This window comes from Melanotaenia boesemani, chromosome 8, assembly GCF_017639745.1.
Source record: "Melanotaenia boesemani isolate fMelBoe1 chromosome 8, fMelBoe1.pri, whole genome shotgun sequence".
NCBI classification, from domain to species: Eukaryota; Metazoa; Chordata; class Actinopteri; order Atheriniformes; family Melanotaeniidae; genus Melanotaenia; species Melanotaenia boesemani.
In genome coordinates, this window is record NC_055689.1 from 9535981 (window position 1) to 9547995 (window position 12015).

The following is a 12015-nucleotide window of genomic DNA, read 5'->3' on the forward strand; positions in this document are numbered from 1 at the left end:
GCTTTGTCTCACTAGCTTCTCTGTGTACCATATTAGTTACTGCAACATAGCGTGGAATCCTTACACAATATTGCAGTTAACAATCTGGCAAAACAAACATTTTAATTTAGTTCACAGAAAAAAATCAAATATACATTTTATTGCAGTTTAATTTGGGTTAACACAAACTGTATTATCATGTTTTCATGTTTAAATAAGTGGCTTAATTGCTACAAGGGTTTAGTGACTCTTTTGGAGTCCATATGTGCAAGGCAATCATTAAAAAAAAGGCATGCAGAAGATATTCACAACCGAAAATGGCAGTTAACATGAAACATGTGCTCTTAAAAAACACACTCTTGAACGCAAACCAGCCCCTGCAGAAAAGACTGCAGTCACCACCTGATTGATCTGAAGGTCCTTTGGCGTCAACAGAGTTACTAAATTAGATAAATAAAAGACAGATAGATGAGAAACATGACATTTTGGACATAAAAAACAGAAAGCTCAAGCATGACAAATTATTTTCATATGAATGCAGTTGAATAAAGTTTATAGACATTCTTTTTTAAAAAATACTTCATAGCCTATTTATTAATTAATACATGTTTTTAAAAGGTCAAACAGACTATACTCACTACTAAATCTAGCAGCTTATATTGTATGAACAGTTCAAGATCTGGGAAATATTCAATTTATAATACAATGTGAAGCCCTAGAAACAGGAAACTTATTCTTAGGGTCTATTTAAAGAAGGATATATTTTTAGGAGACCAGGACACTTGCAGCGTTTCTTCACTGTTATACCAATAAGTTAACTTGTCTGTAAAATTTTGCAGCAAAATGTGATGCGAAGAAAAACCGTTTTTGCTTTATGTAATGAACTTGAGATGTTTGGTGCATTGTACAGGGGAAACACAGACCCTGACCATATTGATGCACAGAAGCTCAGTTTGGGTGAAATATAGTTCACTGCATACTTCAGGCTGAATGAGGGCCAGCTCTGAAAACCTGCTATGTGTTAGACCCTCAACGGTGAAATCTCAGCATTCCTGCTCATGGTTGGTCAGCTGTTGAGAAAACACTTAGCATGTGTGTTTGTGTGTGTGTGTGTGTGTGCACCAATGTTTGAGGGAAGGGGGGGACCCCCAAAACTTCACAACAATAGAACAAAAATCTTCCTACATTACAGAAGTGACTGAATATGTGGTAACTGGGTAATCTTAAAAGATACTGGCTAGCCATTTTCTTCCTACCCCAAACTGAGGCAATCAAACTGATTAGCTCAGACATTAAAAATCAAATTCCTAACATGTCTGTGACCCACTGGAATCTTAGGTTGGGCCCTCATGGATGATGGGCAAGACACATGGGAGGCAACCAACGACAGCGACAGGTGAAACTCATCGCCACCCTCGTGAAACCGAACACACAGGACGCTTTTCTGCAAGAAATTTGAGTGATTATGATATTGGGGGGAATTTTTACATTTTAAAACTAGTCTGTGACAGACAAAGTGTGATGGATGAAGAGTCAGAAGATTTTGCTTAAATTGACAGAAATCTTGCAGTTTACTCTACTGTACAAAAGAGAAAGAAAACCCTGGGCTCATCCGAGTTTACAAAATAGGTAAGAGCAACGTGAATTTAATCATTTGATGGCGGACCTCAAGGCTGATCCAGATCCGCTCTCGCTGGTCAGTAAATGAAGCTCCTCGCTGATTGTTTTTAGTGCCACACGACAATTCGCAACATGAGGGTTGTTTTGTTTTGTTTCACCAACCTGAACATCTTGGGCACGTTGTGTTTCTTGAGCCATTACTGATCAGTTTTTGTAGAGAGGCATGGCATGCCATCCTTGATGACACATGCTAAGGCATCTACATCAGGGCTACTCAGTTTGGTCCCACAAGGGCCACAGTCATGCAGGTTTTCAATGTCAGCACACCTGACTCAAATTTAATGGATTCAAAAGCATACAAAGTTTTGCACAATGACTCATTATCTTGAGTCAGGTGTATTGGAGCAGGGAGCCATTGAAAACCTGCAGGACTGTAGCCCGCGTGGGACTGAATTGAGTAGTCCTGATTCACATAAATGTTAAGACCCAAAGTTTACCAGCAGAACTCTGCATTGCGATGATATGATGGTGTCAATGGTTTTAATACTGAGGCTGGTGAATTGTCAAAAAAAAAAAAAAAAAAGTTTTGTCTCTTGTATCATGCTGCAACCCACAGGACTGACACCCCACTTCCTGTTTGGTGACTAATCTGGTTGACCCGTCCACGCACACAGTCCAGTAGGAAAAAAACAGCTGTGCCATTATGAACCTGAAAGGACGCTCGTAAACTCACACTGGCCCATTGGCTGCCTTCAGACATTTGCCCAGCCACCTGCTGGGCTATAGGGACAGACCGTGGCCCCTCTACCTCGCCACTCCTTCCTGACCCATCAGAATCACTTCGTCTGAGCAGAGTCACCTTGACCAAGTTGCAGGAGTGAATGAGTTTAAGGTCCAACGCCATACTGGCTGTACCGCTCTCCTTGAAGACAAAATCCCGTCTCTGACCAGTGGATCCCTTCCCCAGTCCTATCTGGGACACCTGGGGGCTGACCTGGTGGAAGAATAGAGGCTTGTTTCGAACTGCTCCAGAGGGAAGGCCGGTGGTGGACACAGAGGCAGACAGAGAGGAAGAAATGGCTGCGGGGGCCCAAAACAAACTAAGAAGACTGATGCCTGTCTCGTCGCCAAAGAACCGAACGTTGCACTGAGCAGGAGAGAGGATCTCAAAGCTAATCACATGCCCAGGGTCGACTCTAGCAGCTCCAGACAAAGATATAGATGTATCCCGATAGTGGACGCCTGGTTTGAAGGCACGAGACAACTCCATCGCAGTGCCATTATGGTTGAGATACGCCACGAGCTGGAAGCCCTCACTTACACATGCTTGTCCCATAGAGTACAACGCCTGCTGGAAAACAAAACGCACTGTACCACTCTCAGCAAACCGGATTCCACGCCCATCATGAGTCATCCCCACCACATAGGGGTCAGAGGTGGAGGTGGTGCGGAAGACTGGCCGGTAGTTTGTGTGATAATGTGCAGAAACCATCGCCTGTGCTGTCATAGCAACAGCCCCAGTGTCATGAGAAAGCCAGAGGAGGCTGAGTGGAGCTGCAGTGGGATCATACAGCTGCAGACCCTCACTGCTTTGGTTACAGTGGTGGCTGGCGCTCCGGAGGAACAGGGATATGATGTGACCTGGGGCGACCTCCACTACCCCACTGATGCTGACACTTTGGAGAGACCTCTTCTCCTGCTGCTCCACCCTCACACCGCTCAGGTCGCGACCCTCTGAGCCATCTGTGCTGTTGATGGTCAGACACACCTGGATGAAGCTGCGGCAGCCGTGGTTCACTGCTAAATTCCCATCCAGCCAAACCAGACCGTGATGCCTCAGCATCAGCCGCCCATCCTCAGCTGAAACCAGATTTGTATCGCCTCTTTCTTGGATGTGAAGCTGCACGCTGGGAAAAGCATGAGCCAAGAGACGCCCTTTTGCACCCTGCAGACTGACGTCTCCAGCCCAGGACAGAGACAAAGCACTGTCACCGGAAGCAGGGCCAGAGCAGACGGTGTCTGTGACAAAGGTACAAGGAGAAACCACAAGTTCCCCATCGCAGTCATTGCAGGTCTGACACTCATCCATGTCTGAGTTGAAGAAGTAGCCATGGCCACACATTCCAGAGTTGGCATCCCGCAAGGTCATGCCCTGGCACCTGAATCCACCTGGTGGTACCACACAGAAGAAACAAAATCAGAAGACTGGATTATAAATGGTGTAAACACACCATTGATTACATATCAGTTGTAGCTGGAATCTTGGATTAAGGTGATATAACATTTTTACAATTACACTGCAATTCACCTGGCGTGTTGACACATTTCTGTTGATCTCTGCACAAACTGGCTATTTCAAGACATTCATCTCTGTCCTGTAATGACAAATACTTGCTTTTAGTCACTCTCTGCAACAAGAAAACAATAAAATGACAACCTCTCTTCTTCCAAATCCCATCAACCCTTTAACACCATGATTATCATATCTGATACATACCATTTCTGGGACCTATTGCATCACTTTATGGTTAAAAACCTTGCTCAAAACCCTATTGTTTGCAATCTGATACTAATTTTCTGCTCCCTGGTGTGTAAATTATGCACTACAATGATTATGACAATAATAATCAATACATACAGTATATGCTAATTATTTTTGTTTGTTTTATTTTTTCTCATTCTTCTTCTTCTTATTATTATTATTTTAAATACAATTTCTTAAAAAGGCCAAATAAAGACTTTAGAAAATTCCACCCTGGTTGGGTCAAGCTTTAAAGGGTTAAAAAGGTGGAAACAAACATTTACCATAAACTTTTCTTCTAATTTGTCCAGTAAACCTTGAGATTGTGACACATCTAAATGAAAAGAAAATTGTGTTATCTTGTAAGTTGTAAGTAAACAAATGCAAAAAACTAACCTGGCAGATCCTGTCGGCATGGACTGAACACTGAGCCACCAGAAAGAAACCAGGAGGACAAATGGTGCATTTTTCACAGTGAGGACGACCTCTGCTGTAGTCACAATACTCTTCAGGTCCACAGCTGCCGCAGCTCAGCTGGGACTGGCCCACCTGATGGTATCAAACATTTCAGTACCAAAAGATGAACTTGAATTGGGTTTCTATGGTTTTATAATTTATCTGGAGCAAACTTTTAATTCCTGACTGTGTTTGTAACTTACCTCTATCACACTGGCCTCCATGTCCACCTTGTGCAAAGAGAGCGCCTGCTGTGTTTGGTGGGTTCTAACTTGTCCTCTCAAGGTTTCCATGTGGCTGTCTAACTCCCCCTGGAGGTCCTGGAAAGATGTCTGTTTGATGCCATCCATCAGTATGCTGTACTGGGCTTTTACCTGGAAATAGAGAAATTAAAATAGTGACATTTAAATAGTCTCAGTTCGTTAAGATCACAACGGATGATATAAACACACAGTGTGGTTTCTGTATGTTTAATTTAGATTTTGGTAAGGTACAGTCTTTCCCTCTAATCCACACATGGAAGTAATTTTACACGGGAAGCTCTGTAACCATCAGAATAAAACTTTATTAGTTTTCACTTCCTAATAATTAAACAGACAGCTGTTAACATCTTCCTCTGCAGACAGTAATGAGTCACAACAGCCTTACTTGCTCCATCTGCTCATACATCCTCCTCTGTTGCTCCAGTATTTCCCTCTGCTGACTGACCAGCATACCCTGCTGCTCACTGAGGAGCCTCTGCAGCTCCTTGACCTCGTTCTGCTGGCCCTGGAGGGCCTCAACCAGCCTCTCTTGGCTCTTGGACAGTTGTAGCTGCAGGACAAGAGCATCCTCTGAGGGAACCTCATTGGAGCCTATGACGAGGACAGAAAACTGTACCTGAGGTGATTGTATCTCAGCCCGTTTTGTGTTTTCACCCCCTCAGACACTGACCTGGCTTCACGTCACATGTTAGCTGTATCCACGCTCCCCCATCCGAGCCAAAGTCTGGACCCAGAAACTGTGCTGCTCTGTCCGTTACGCGAACAGGTGGTGAGCTCCCTCTCCCGTCGTTTCCTCCATGCGCACTGCAGCCGTCCCCGACGCACGGCATCTGCTTCGGGCGAATACGTGGAGGTAGTTTACATCCAATCCCTTTGCAATCCCGCGTTATAGTGCCATCAGTCGTGGGGCGATGAGACACTGTGGTGGGACAAGTCCCACCGGCGCATCCTGGATGAAACACCTCAGCAGTGATGGTCCTTGGGTTCGTTCTCCTGGTGCCATCGATGCCAGTGTGTTGCGTAAAGCCTCCGTGCTGAGACTGGAGGACGGCGTATGGTGGTAACGGCGCGCTCTGGGCTTGACGTTGGCTAAAATGAGCATCCTGCTGGTGACTCGGATAAACATGTCCCGTCCTGGTTTTTGCAGAGTGATGCAGCTGCAGTTGAGAAGCGGATGCCTCAGTGCGCCCCTGGCAGTGCGCTCCAACGCACAATCCGCTCCGGTCCTGTACGGGAAAGCAGCGCGGTCCCCTGCATACCTCAGACAAACTCAAGGTGCTGAGCACAGAGATGACAAATAGTAAACCTATCTCAAAGCCAGCCATCATGTTGCAATCCCCAAAGGTAAAAAACAAACAAACAAACAAACAAACAAAAAAACAAAAAAAACAAAAAAAAAAACAAAGTATATAGACCACAGATGAATGGTGACCCTTTTTAATCCTTTAAATTTGCGGGTTCTGTTTTGTCACTATACCAGCCCCTGCGTATATACCCACAGCTAAACTTGACTGCTCAACTGTTCAGCTTGCCTCCATGCGCGCAACACGGCTTCCGCCTCCCTTTGCCCTTTCTGTAGATAGCTGAGCCGAGTCCACATGTGGCGTTCACTGCTTCTAATTGGCAACAGGTTTTGCTCCTAGTCTTAAATTAACCCGTAGCTTTCCCGGACATACCACTCAGCCGAGTCACTATTTCTACTGAAGCGGGGCATGTGGGGGATATTTGGACTACTCTCAAGTTATTTTTACTCTCACACCTGGAAGGTCATTAAGAATCATTTTTATGCACACAACAGTATCCAGACATCCATGGCACCCACTACATGAACCTGTAGAAATTTCAGACATTGTTTTCCTTGTGTTCCTATTTCCCTGCGCAATTTCAGTTTTTCATCCTTTTTCTTCCCTCTTTTTCCTCTCATTCTGATGACAGGATTAGCCCTGTGGGTTATTAATTTGGCCCTGTCAGGATTAAAACCTTTACAAACTTTAAACGGCATCAAACCTTTTGATCGCTGTGGTCTTTTAAAATACAACCCCAGTATGTTATAAGGTTGATGTTAAGTTAAAACGCCTCTCCTGTAAAATCTAAACTTTATTGAAGTTTATTGCCACTCTCTTTTCCCTTCCATGACCCCTTTGGCTTTGATTAAAGAGAGCACATGAGGAACACCTAAATGTGCTCCACTCTATTTAATTTTCATGCAAAACTGCACTCTTCCTCACACTTACAATGAATGTATACACACACAGGCCACTTTGGTTTAGCAGAATAGCATCACTGAGCACTCAACACATCCAACCTTGAAGCAGATGGGCTACAGCAGCAGAAGACCACACTGGGTGCCTCCTCTCAGCTAAGAACAGGAAATTGAGGCTAAAATTCACAGACTCACTAAAATAGGACAATAGAAGATGGAAAAACATTGAGTGGAACCAAATTTCAGCCTGGGAGTATATGTAAGACCAGCCCACCTCTTTTTGATGTTGAGTAAACTGGATAAATGAAACATCTTTTCACTCCTTACGATAGTTTCTATTGTGAAAATAAAGACATTAGAAGCCTGATTTTCTATATTAATGCACAGGTTACAAAATATTGACTAAAGTAACTAGTTTCCATGCTTTCACACCTCCCTTTATGAAAGGACTGTGACTTGCAGCAGGTGGAGAAGCTAAACACACAGAGAGAAACTTTTATCAAAATAAAATAAAAAGCTACATTTACTTAGAATGGAAGAAACTTGTGTTCCACACAAACCACTCCCTCCCTCTCTTGTCCTCTTGTTTCGGTCCTCCATCTACTCTGATTCAATTCTCAACTGCATCTTGATCCTTTACTTTTTGCTCTCTTCTACTTCCTGCTTCCTCAGTTGTCTTTTCATCCACAGGAGATCAAAGCTATTTAAGTTTCCTACACCGTCCCTAGTTTACCTTTATGTCTGAGTTCATTTTAGATTTGACCCACTGAAATGTTTCTCATCACATACACACACAAACTGATTTATTCAGAAATACAAAAATCTACTATAGTGAAACTATAGTTCTGCTGTTTTCTTGTTGTTGTTGTTGATGTTAGATGTACTCTATAGATGCCTCTAGAATAACTAAGCACATCTCTCCATCATCAGTAGCTATACTGGGTGGACTGGGACCAGTAAGTTCAGTTTGTTTTAAACAACAAAGGGACATACACCTCAGCATCTATTTACCCCTACATTTATTAATATTCAGTTAATCAGTCAAAATAAATTAGACTTATTGATGTTATTCTCCATCTATAAAATATTTTTTTGTCATTTTTCTTTAAAAGCTCACGGTGGTTGTTTTATTCCCAGTACTGAATAGTTTAATGACACCTGGTCTAAGTAATGATCTGCTATGCAGGTAATCGTACCTGAATGAATATAGGCCTGTTGAACTGAGCTGATCTCGGGGATGTATTACTCCAAGCTGAATGCATGCAGTTATTTATTGTAACATTCACTAATTATTTTATTACTTATTTCATAACCATGTTTATTACTACGTAAAACATAACAGGAAGAATTAGTTTTAAGATTGCAGGGAAGTTTTGTTGTTTAAACATCAACACAAAAACTTTAACCAGCATAAAAATTACATAAATCACTTCCCCTAAAACCAGTAACAGTGGTACACATTTACTCCCTCTGATAGTACCTGCCTGCAGCACCTGTCCTCCTCTCCTATTAGTTTGCTTCATCATAACCTCATCACCTCTGCTTCTGTGTTATGCCTGATTCTCAGACGTTAAAGGTGGTTTGTAGTCTTCTCACACAGTGAATGAACTGCATACTACTGCACCGCAACGATGGGCATTGTTTTGCGTTTGCCTATGGCAAAAGAAGAAGTTCCTATCCTGAAAGTTTGGTTATATAAGTGTTTGTATAGGAGGTAAAGATATTTCAGTATTGATCTGCACATCATTACTATTTGGTCTTCTCAGATAACTATTTAATTAATTAACTTAATTAATGCGAAGGCCCGTTCTTACTTACCCACTTATTCATTTGTTCATTTAATTTTTTGACCAGCACACAGGTGTTACACCAAAATCTGTGTCCCATCAGAATCTGTGACTGCAGGGGGCGATAGTGAGTTTTTTTTCTGTATGACCATCTTAAAAGATGAGAGAAGAAGAACATTTACGTAAACTATGGAAGGATGAACGTATTTCTCATCCATCTACATAAAGTAGCCGACTACCTCTGACTTTGTTAAATATTTGTCATCTAACTGACTGTGTTTCAGAAGTAATACTAAATAGAAAGAGGTGCTTGCCATTGTAACCTTTGGGAAACTGTACAGTATCTATAAAATGTAGAATATGGATTTATTTAATTATGTTTTAAGCTGAGAAGTATTTGATAGGCTGGCACATTGTATGCCAATGTGCTGTCATCAAAATATGTATAACTTGTCATTTAAAAACAAACTGTTAAATGCTTTACAATTTTTTCCATATGCATGGGAATTTAACATGGCCAGCTGAACAGAGGTGTGTGACCATACTGTACCTGCATTATAATAAACCCAGACTTTAATAAAAATGTTTTCAGGAACTCCTCTATCTCTCCACTGTAGCCTGGGCCCATCTAACATTTTATGTGACCCTCACAGGGCCAGTTTAACGTTTCTGACTTTTCTCATTCTCTCTCTGCAATCCATGGCAAAGGGCTTAACATTTTTTTAACCAATCACAGCTCCCCTAACAGCTAACAAGTGAACCAATTGGTTTGGTATAAAATGATTTACGGGATTGTAATCAATCACTGATTATCTGCCCTGAAAAAAAAAGTAAAGGCAAAGTTGTGTGTGCTGCATCCGAGGCAAACTCCATTTTCATCGAGTTCCATGCCAGTGAAATTGGTGCGAACTGCAGCCAAATCAAAACAAGGGAGGCCATTGCCAAAGGTTTTATTAGTCATCCATGACAAATGAAATACATAGGTATGTTAGTTTCTATACTTTTCATTGGTATTTTATTTCACAATCATGTGTATAACATTGCTGCTGCTTCACTGGAAAGAAGGGAAACCATACCCCATTAACCTTTGTTTGAACACTGAAAAACTGAGGTTTGGAACAAGCTTATTACCACGGGTGCTTTTGTAGCTTAATCATGTCACTTGTACTTTTAGTGCTCACCCACATGATTGATTTAGACTAAACCCAGTCTATCTTTTGTTCAAAGTAAATTAAAGAAAAAAAAGTAGATTAAACACAGTCATTAATAAACCAATACAATTATACTTGCATATATTAAGTATATTGCTTGACATCATAACAACGTCAACATACTCTTTTACTTAAGTTAATCCAGAGGTAAGTAGAATAACAGGACATTCCTATTTTGCACACTTTAGTCCTAAGCGGTGTCCCAATTCAGGGTCTACACACTTCGGAGTGTAGGCTATAGAGTGTCCTCCGTAGTCTACACACTTCGAAGTCTGCTTAACGTTCCTACCTAGTCAACAAGAATTTCACATAGCAACAACATAGGACGTTGAATCACTTAAACCACTGAAATTACTCATAGTACACTTCAGTGAACGTTAACACTGACCAGTAACACCAACAGTAAAAAAAAAAAAAAAACTAATGCTCTGTTGTTTTCCAGCCGGTACACACTTCAATAACCCCTTAAAAATCCACAAATATCAAATATTACAGAATTTTAATGTCACCATTTAACAAACATGTTTTTATTGTGCTTGGATTCTACTAAAGTGTAGTTTAAAAAAAATACTTTTTTTAACAAAACTTTATTGAAACCTAAAACGTACTGAGCTCAGTTGCTCATTTGCCGCCAAGATCACTTATGTCATCTCCCTGCTAGGGCCCGCTTTCCAGTGGGCAGAGGCCATATGGCGGCAAGAGGGTGTAGCTACACACTCTTACACCCAGTTCATCCAGCATTTCCAGGACTCCCTCAAGGCGACTCTTCCATCCAGGAACAATTATTCTGCCTTCGCCAGGGACACACCCCCATCACTCCGGCTCCACCTCTCCGCCCAGGATGACAGCGTGGGATTAGAGAAGGTCATCCAGCTCGCCACACGGGTTGCCCACCGCAGAGAGAACTGTTTACAGCAACCCCAGCAGTGATATCAGCTTCCAGTGACGCCCGAGCCAATGCATGTTGAAAGAGTATTCCTCACCGCCACTGAGAGGCGCCATCAGCTCACCTCAGGCATCTGTCTGTATTGCAGCCAGGCAGGACATCGCATTGAGGCCACTCTTACAACATCTGTTATGGTGACATGGTCTAATGATTCTCTGACAGTCACAGCTTTTCTTGACTGAGGCTCCGCAGAGAACTTCATCTCCGGTTCCTTGAGACTGTGTCTTCAGCTCCAATGTTGTCGTCACCCACGCCTCCCAATCCAGCAAGAAGCTTACCCAGTGGTCCATCCACCTACAAACTCCACCAGTATCCCTTGGTGTGGGATGACTCCATAAAGAAGAGATATCCTTTCTGGTTTTGGAGCACTCCACAGCCGACATTATCCTTGGGAAACCCTGACTGGAACAACATGCCCCCATTCTATCTTGGAAGATGAAAGAGATATCAAACTGGGGCTCTGCTTGTTATCCTGCCTGCTTTCCCCAGTTATCCCGACCAAATGACATCGCTGTCTCCGCCACCTCAATAGAAAACCCTGACGGTAATCAGATCCCTAGCATCCCTCCTGAATAAAACCAGTTCCAAGATGTCTTCTGCTCACATCGAGCCACATGGTTGTAGGCTACGGAGTGTCTCACCCCAGGTGGCAAACCACCTGCAGGACAAATCTAACCCCTCTCCATTCAGAAAAACAAAGCTATGGAGGAATATGAAGCGGAAGCTCTGGCACATGGCTACATCCGGCCATCCACATCTCCGGCCACCTTAAGCTTCTTTCTTGTGGAGAAGAAAGACAGGGGACTGAAGCCCTGCATAAATTACTGTGCCTTAAACCAGATTATAGTTAAATTCAAATATCCTCTTCCACTGGTGCCCTCCGCCCATCCACACTCTCCTGGACTCCTGAGGTTGCAACATCATTCTTACACCTGCAACATGCCTTTACATCTGCACCAGTTCTACAACACCCAAACCCCAACCAACCTTTCTGCGTAGAAGTGGATTCCTCCTCTACTGGGGTTGGTG

At 42.7% G+C, this 12015-nt stretch overlaps 1 protein-coding gene across 1 annotated transcript; it reads right to left on the minus strand.

Moving 5' to 3' along the window:
* Nucleotides 1-119: 119 nt before the first annotated feature.
* si:ch211-252f13.5 lies at nucleotides 120-6400 on the minus strand. The gene is made up of 6 exons (XM_041991397.1): nucleotides 5510-6400; nucleotides 5225-5430; nucleotides 4780-4950; nucleotides 4517-4669; nucleotides 3908-3974; nucleotides 120-3768 (listed from the first exon to the last, which is right to left on the minus strand). Exons 1-6 carry the CDS (start codon nucleotides 6165-6167, stop codon nucleotides 2198-2200), a joined length of 2826 nt encoding a protein of 941 aa, XP_041847331.1. The 5' UTR covers nucleotides 6168-6400; the 3' UTR covers nucleotides 120-2197.
* Between the last annotated feature and the right edge of the window lie 5615 nt (nucleotides 6401-12015).

Bases quoted from the DNA above. Each gene is read 5' to 3' on its own strand.
- si:ch211-252f13.5 (XM_041991397.1), bottom strand. From the start codon at position 6,167: ATGATGGCTGGCTTTGAGATAGGTTTACTATTTGTCATCTCTGTGCTC. The intron at 4,951-5,224 runs GTAAGGCTGTTG...CTCTATTTCCAG, and splicing joins TGTATGAGCAGATGGAGCAA to GTAAAAGCCCAGTACAGCAT. The intron at 3,769-3,907 runs GTGAATTGCAGT...TGGTACCACCAG, and splicing joins GAAATGTGTCAACACGCCAG to GTGGATTCAGGTGCCAGGGC.